The 7,859-nt window shown below is 38.1% G+C and overlaps 1 protein-coding gene across 2 annotated transcripts; it reads left to right on the top strand.

Moving 5' to 3' along the window:
• Positions 1 to 1,054: 1,054 nt before the first annotated feature.
• soat1 (sterol O-acyltransferase 1) lies at positions 1,055 to 7,671 on the top strand. Of its 2 annotated transcripts, none has more exons than XM_042005253.1 (16): positions 1,055 to 1,279; positions 1,740 to 1,891; positions 2,536 to 2,594; positions 3,350 to 3,498; positions 3,663 to 3,722; positions 3,901 to 4,008; positions 4,159 to 4,444; positions 4,549 to 4,627; positions 4,737 to 4,821; positions 4,931 to 4,976; positions 5,086 to 5,215; positions 5,353 to 5,450; positions 5,533 to 5,631; positions 5,741 to 5,876; positions 6,047 to 6,192; positions 6,292 to 7,671. In XM_042005253.1, exons 2-16 carry the CDS (start codon positions 1,741 to 1,743, stop codon positions 6,367 to 6,369), a joined length of 1,710 nt encoding a protein of 569 aa, XP_041861187.1. In that variant the 5' UTR covers positions 1,055 to 1,279; position 1,740; the 3' UTR covers positions 6,370 to 7,671. The 2 variants fall into 2 exon arrangements, with proteins under 2 accessions (XP_041861187.1, XP_041861186.1); XM_042005252.1 differs by lacking the exon at positions 1,055 to 1,279 and adding an exon at positions 1,355 to 1,573.
• Positions 7,672 to 7,859: the final 188 nt, after the last annotated feature.

Below are 7,859 nucleotides of genomic sequence, written 5' to 3' on the forward strand. Positions count from 1 at the left end.
CAGGGTCCAGTGACTTAACTCCTAAATATGGACATGATCAGTTTGAGAGAAACTTTTGTGAACATCGCAGGTCACAAGCAAAACTGTGACTATTTGTATCCTCAACTGCTGTGTTCATTACGATAGTTGTTTCACTTTGCAATGAATCATTTCGCCACACTCAGTTTATGAGCCCAACGCACAAGGTTAGTTCAATTTATAATTTATGATACATCTGGTTTTGCTAAAATGTCCCTTTCAAAAACATGTTTAACTTACACACTGCTGAATGACTGAATCCAAGCTGCAACTCATTTGGGGAATATACCAAACTTATAATGTCTTTACCAGCAAAAGTTGGCTTGTGCAATAAAAACTCAAAAATGTTGTATAGAATGGGATTACAGAATATATATAAAACAGTGATATCAACCCTCATTGGAGCTAACTTCTTAGAGGAGACTGGATGGGATGAAGAGCAGCAAGAGAGGAGGATTTCTTTTAAAGTAAGATGGAAAGGAGTTTAATATCTCAAAGACCAAGGAGCTGGGATGTGTGGTTTCAGAAAGAACAGTTCAAAGTACTGCTCAGCATCCATGGCCAGTTGGTGGAAGAAGTATAGACTTTTAATTGTTTTATGACAGAGATCTACTCATGCCTGTCCTTTTCACTGCATACTGTGTTTACAAAAGAGCACAACAATCTCTCCTTCTGCTCAGAAAATTGAGAACTTTTAACCTCAGCAAAGACACTGTAACCCTCATTCAGAGAGCACTCACTGGATTCGCTCTCATCTATAGCATCTTATGCTGGTTCAACTTCCTCACCACTCAAAAAAAAAACTCTCCTGTACAATAAATCAGGCAGGTAAGATAACAAGAACAGCCCATCTCCCTCTGACTGAACTGTACAGGTACTCATTGGTGAGTATGTAAAATACAGAGGCTTAAAATTAGTGTTTAGAGTAATTAATAGATGTGTGAGTTTAATATTCTCAAAATAAAAACTTTTATGTTTTGACTGTGTTTTGATTATTATGTGATGCCAAACCATGATATAACTCGGCACTTTTTTCACCATGGGTCTGACTAATTTGGGCGCCAATGACGTCACGAGGAGGCGAGTGTTTCAGCCAATGAGCGACGGAAGCCCCGCTCCTCATCACCTCCTCAGTGTTTCTATCATGGGGAAGGTGAGCTGTTGCTCACGGTGTCCCTATTAAAGGACTCGCGGATCTGTTTCTGCGCTCAGGAACGTTGAGGAAATTCTTTGCAAAGGAGGGCCCCGGTGACCGAAGCGAGTAAGTATTCAGGAAGTGGACAGCGTTTCTGTTTCCCATCGTCTTCATTCAACGCTTCTGTCAACCTGTTTCGCATCTAACGATGGACGTCAACAAGTTGGCTAATTTGTCAGTCAGTGCTAAGAGACGAGAGTATCGCCGGACAGAAGCATTAATGCCAGAGTGAAGTCATGATAAGTCCGGTGGTGATTGAGCCCAACAAGCTACCTAGTTAGCTCATGAATCGCTGCTTGTAATGGGAGAAGACGGAAGCTAACCATCAGTTAGCCGTCTGTCTGCTGAGAGTCCGTTCATGTGAGAGTGATTTGATTGTCAACTGGGTTTGCTTTGTCTGTCATTTAAAACCTCCTAGCATTCCTTTTATTATACTTGCTTGTGAGTTGTGATTTATCTATCCTCACGATACAAGTTTTTTTTTTAGAGCTGCCACTGATTATTTACAACATTCCTGCTTCTGCAGGATGGAAAGTGGGGAAGACTGTGTCCTCAGGTCCCGCAGCCGAGACACCCCAAAGATGCCGAGCTTTTTTGACCTGGATAGCTCTTTGGATGGGGGCTCTAGTCCAGGGACACCTCCGCAAAGTAATGGCGACAATCACATCACCAGCAACGGTAAGAAAATCTCACTCACTTAGTAGAAAGTGAGAGGGCACCTTTACCTCTAATTACATTTTTAAGTATCATTAAATTTCTTTGGATTGATTCCATACAAAAACTATATCATGTGATGATTTTTTATACCCGTAGTGCCATTAATATAGTTGAGACTGTCAAACTTCCTTTACAATGTATGTCTTTCTCATTGTGTTTAGAGTGCAAACATTAACCTTACAGTATTGGCATTGTCCTGCTAAATGGGTGAAATATTACAGCTGACCTCAGTAACGACTGAAATCAAATAAAATCAAATTTGAGACCTTTCTGTCAATATTAATAACCAGTGGCAACAATAAGTCAAGTTTATCTGGCAACCCTTATGGTGCATTTCCTGTAGGGTTTTTTCCAACTTGGATATTAAGACTGAATTTTTTCACCTTATGCTGTTTGACTTATTCAGTTTTTAATTATTAGATATCTGTGAACTAATATAATCTTACGCTGAAGTTCTGTTGCGACAAGGTGTATTGATTGATTATGTTCTTCCTTTAGTTGTGTCTGCAGTATATACTGAAAGAATCATTCACAGAACAGCTTGTTGACTTCTTTATTGTGTTTTGTTTTTTTTCCATCATCATATGTGTTTATTTTAATTTCAGGCAAAATTGAAGTAGAACATGTGATCAGCAAAAAGCTACAACTTAAAAGGAAAGCAGAGGTTAGTACGTTGTTAACGTGGACTAAGATATTTACATATAAGCGTGATAATCAGTCGCTTTTAAAATTTACAGAAAATAGAGTGATAATGTACATTTCCTTTTAGCCTTTACTTTCTTTGCATCATTATCAGTCTTAATATTTGCTTCAATTATTATGGATTTCTCTTTTTTTATGTTGGATTCAAATATAAATCCAGCTCTCTCCGCCACAATGGTTTCAGAATATCTCACTCCTTATCAGTGGTGTGAGAGATCTGTTCACCAGTTGTATGATTACTGCTATAGATCTGATCTCTCCTCAAGATATCTGTAGAAAATTACAATTTTATGAGCTTCATCAAGTTATGTGAGGAACAAGAAGACAGTTGATTTGGAAAAGAATCCATATTTTCAAAACAAGTTTTATCATGGTTTCTGCCTGTGACAAGTAACTTTTAAAAAGTTGCTCATGACTCCTTTAGTAATATCAGAACAGTGATTTTTGCTGTTTATTTTAGTCATTTATAAAAGATACATTCAGACTTGCTGGAGGTTAAATGGGTCCATCCCAGACTGAGCTCTCCAAACCATGCCTGCAATCTTCTGGTTGTCACAGTTGCTGTTTAAGGTATTAAAGCATTGGTAGCTGTTGTTGGCTGACGGAAGCTTTGCAGACAGCAGTATATTCAGAAAGACCACAGTTAATGCCAAAGAGTATTCCATGTTTGTTTGAGTGTGTACAGTAACTATATCTATGCCCTCTTCTTTTACCCAGTACCTAAAGAGTGACTTGCTGCGTCAGTTTGACAGCCAAGTCAATGACTTCATGGACAGTCTAATTGAAGAATCAGCCAGCCTTGAAGCAGCACCTGTATCTGCCGTCTTCTCACCTCCACTGTCTGAGAAAGAGAGGAGCAAACTTAGGTACAAAATTCAACATCTGTATCCAACCTAATTATGTAAAGGTATATGTGGAGTTACAGCAGATGTGGGTATCTTTTCTACGGTTGTCTTTTAGTTATAACTGAGCTCTTGGTCTGAAGAAAATCAGATTTGCTCGTAATTTTCCTCATTGTGTTATTGTCCAGGTACTTTCGACCTCCCCATGGCCAAGGAAAGCAGTTTGTAAGTCGCAGATCCCTTCTGGAGTAAGTTGATACTTGAATGCAAATGGCATTTAAATATTTCTTGCAAAACACCAAGGCATGCTACGATTTGAATTTCATATAGTAATTTGATTTTACCACTGATTGAGGTTTATGTAATAACTTCATTGCAGCTGTGCAGCAGGCACCCTGTTCATATGTTCTGTTTTTTTTTCTCCAGTGAGCTGTTTGAAGTGAACCACATCAGGACTATCTACCACATGTTCATTGCCCTGCTCATTATCTTTATTCTCAGCACACTTGTGGTAGATTTCATTGATGAAGGCAGGTAATGTAAAATGAAACTGCTATGAGTCATATAACTTGAAAAAATAGCATCTTGTCTGTTTTCTTTTACTCTTGTTTATGAATAAACATATAATAACTACGGAACTGATGTTTCATATTTCACATATTTGCTTAATGTCTTTTGGCTCAGACTGGTGCTGGACTTTGATCTGCTGGTTTATGCATTTGGACAATTGCCTCTGGTGGTGTGCACATGGATCTGTATGTTCCTGTCTGTGCTGCTCGTTCCCTACACCCTATTCTACCTGTGGTCACAGAGCCAGTCAGGCTCTTATGGTCACACCAGGTTGTACAGTTTGCTGCTTGGCTCTGTATTCCTCTTCTACCAAGCTCTGGGTTTGGGATTCCTGCCCACATATGTAGTGGTGACCAATAGTTTGCCACCTGCATCCTGCTTTATCATCATCCTGGAACAGGTAGATGAACTGGGTGACTGATTTCGATCTTTATTACAATGGCCACATTCAATCTTTGGTAAATTTAGTATTATAAATATAACAGCCACTTATTTTTCTTACAGGTACGTTTAATGATGAAAGCCCACTCCTTTGTCAGGGAGAATGTGCCAAAGGTTCTGACTTGGGCTAAAGACAAGGCCAGTAAGTAACCTTCCAGCTTTAGTATGACATTTCATGTGTAAGATTATTATTTGCCAATGCAAATAACTTTTCTATCCTTGTGTTGATAAGCAGTTTCCCCTCTCAATAGGTCCTGGCCCAGTGGTACCTCAAGTTTCTCATTATCTCTACTTCCTGTTTGCGCCCACACTGATTTACAGAGACAAGTACCCCAGGTAAGTGTTATTTGTCTTAAACAAAGTCCTAAACAAAGAAATCTTGTCAGTTATTCCTCCCAGAAGTGAACACAGTTAACTTTCTTTAGTTTTTCCCCATATAATTCAGGAACCCAGTGATCAGATGGAGCTATGTAGCCACAAAGTTCCTTCAGGTATTTTCTTCTTTTCTTTTATTTGTATACTGATATTATCTAAGATTGGAAGTTAAAGGTATCAGTTTATTTTTTTTATATTTCCAACCCTATCCTTCCCACTCCACAGGTACTTGGCTCTCTGTTTTATGCATATTACGTGTTTGTGCGGCTGTGCATCCCACAGTTTCACAGCATCAGTCTGCAACTGTTTGATCTGCGGGCTATGGTCCTCTGTGTCTTCAACTCCATATTACCAGGTAAGATTAGTTACCCATCAGTGGACACTTTAATAAACTCCCTAACCATACGGGTATTTTTTCAAGCTCGAAGATGGGAGTTACATTCTTGGTGTGTTTTGTGCCAAATTTGTGTCTTTTTCTCTTTTCTTTTGCAGGAGTGTTGGTTCTCTTCCTGGGGTTCTTTGCTTTTCTCCACTGTTGGCTCAATGCTTTTGCTGAGATGCTTCGCTTTGCAGACAGGATGTTTTATAAGGTACTGCTCTTACTCTCTCTTAAGTATTGGCTAGCTCCAAACAGTAATTATAAGTTGACTTGATTTTGATTGAACTCAATAGGACTGGTGGAATTCAACCTCTTTTGCCAATTACTACCGCACTTGGAATGTAGTGGTCCATGACTGGTTGTATTACTATGTGTACCGGGACTTCCTGTGGGTGAGTGGATTATCTAACAATAAAAACTGTTATATTTAACAGTGTGTATATATATTTATTAACTAACAATACATTGATGTGTCTGTTTTCCCTGCTCTTGTCATTCCAGATGTCTCAGAAGCGTTTCCGGGCAGCAGCCATGTTTTTTGTGTTTACAGTGTCTGCGGTGGTCCATGAGTACATTCTTGCAGTTTGCTTTGGTTTCTTCTATCCTGTGCTGTTCTGCCTCTTCATGTGCTTTGGAAGTAAGAAAAAAAGCAATCACACACCTCAGTGCATTTTAACAATGCAGAGAAAACATGAAGTCCTAGAATTTAGCTAAACCCACCTCGTCTGGCTCATGAAACTCAGAAAAAGGCTGTTTGTGTTTGCCGTTGTGTTTCCACTAACATTTTATTTCTTCATCTTCCCACAGTGATGTTCAACTTTATATTGCATGACCAAAGGAAAGGCCCCATTTGGAACATAATTATGTGGACGTCCCTGTTCCTGGGTCAGGGAGTCATAATCTGTCTGTACTCCCAGGAGTGGTATGCCCAGCGCTACTGCCCTCTGAAGGAGGTAACAGCATTGTTTTGAGTTTAAGTATTTTCCTTTTCAGTTATACTTTCTAATTAATTGTCAAGCAGAAGTACACAAAAAGTGGTGTTTTTGTTCCAGTCTAACTTCCTGGAGATGCTGAAGCCTCGTTCCTGGAGTTGTCAGAGAGGGCTGATGGGAAACTCTGAAAGACTTTGACCTGTGATGGAACTTTCAGAATGAGGAGCTCAAGCAGCTTTTCTGTTAACATCATAACTTCCGGTCCTCTGTTTGTTTAATTTTATTGCACATAAGATTATAAGTCTAAGTCTGTATGAATGTATGGGAGAGTATCTGCTGAAATGCCAAAAACGGCTGTCACAATGATGCCTTATATGTTTAAAGTTTTCAAAGATAACCCCACAAAAAACAAGAGTTCAAGTTCACGTTAAAGCACTTGTGAGCTTCTACTTTTATGCACTATAGATGTTTGTAGTATCCCTTTGCCTTGATCAACTGTGAAACAACTCCTTGTACCAATAAGACCGTGGCAATAATGACATGGCAGCTGAATACAAACATTACACAGTGCAAACATTGTTCACATGTGCAGTAATTGTTAATATTTAACAACATTTGCAGTTGCTACTCCATTGCAGAGAGCTTTCAGTGTTGTAAGGAAAGACTAAAAAATTTATTTATTTTCAGTGTTGAGCCCTGTTTGGTGTTTTGTATAAATCTGAGAAACTGGTTTCTGTATTATAATTTTAGGGATGGAATCATGTTCATATAAAAGAAAACCTAATGATGGTATATAACATGGAGTCATGATGTTGTAGTGAGGAAGTAATTTTATATCTGAAACCCTGATGATTCAGTCATCAAGCAGACTGCTGTGGTCACTTTTCTGATGATCTCCAGCTGCCACCCCACAAGTTAGGATGTTGTGTACTCATAAATTATAATCTGAAATCTGTGAACTTACACTGAATAGTGAAATCCATCTAAGAAAATGTCAAAATAGTGGTGTTGTGCTGTACATAGTAAATATAGAGTACTAGATATACTCTTAGTGATTCATTCAAGTGCCACATTTGCATTATTAGGATAGTTTCTTGAGAATCCAGATGTTTTGCTTATAACCAATGTTAAGAATTCCGTAAAATGATTTCAGATATAATACCACTATACATTTGTAAATTTTGTAATCATATTTGACAAGCACTAAGGGCTGAAGTTCACAGTGTCAGATAATCAGTGCATTAAATCTGCATTTATTGTTTAAGTATTTTTAGTCATCTTTAAATCAGACTAATTTATTAATATGTTCAATCTATTTTCTGTTGTAATGATGTATTGATTGTTTTTTGAAGAGGCTATTCATGTTTTAATACAGGGAAACTGTGTTAATGCTTATGAAAAATAAGATGCACAATACAACGTAAAAACCAGTAAAAATCATCTATAAAAACTGCAGAAATTGCACATTAATAAAATGGATGGCCACAAGGTGGCAATGTAGTAATGCATTCATTTGCTTCATTCTTTGCTCTTTGTGAAGCTCTTTCACTAGATTTATTTTACACACACACACCTATCTATCTATCTATCTATCTATCTATCTATCTATCTATCTATCTATCCCTCTTTATGCAGATTATACATTTTATTTTTGTGAACTGAGTTTTCTTTATACTGTTAGTCTGGTC

Source organism: Melanotaenia boesemani, chromosome 14, assembly GCF_017639745.1.
Source record: "Melanotaenia boesemani isolate fMelBoe1 chromosome 14, fMelBoe1.pri, whole genome shotgun sequence".
NCBI lineage: Eukaryota > Metazoa > Chordata > Actinopteri > Atheriniformes > Melanotaeniidae > Melanotaenia > Melanotaenia boesemani.

What these genes read in the sequence shown, in the direction of transcription:
- soat1 (XM_042005252.1), top strand. An exon ending in AGTCGCAGATCCCTTCTGGA is followed by an intron (nt 3,723 to 3,900) that starts GTAAGTTGATAC and finishes TTTTTTCTCCAG; the next exon opens with TGAGCTGTTTGAAGTGAACC. An exon ending in TTGGGCTAAAGACAAGGCCA is followed by an intron (nt 4,628 to 4,736) that starts GTAAGTAACCTT and finishes CCCTCTCAATAG; the next exon opens with GTCCTGGCCCAGTGGTACCT.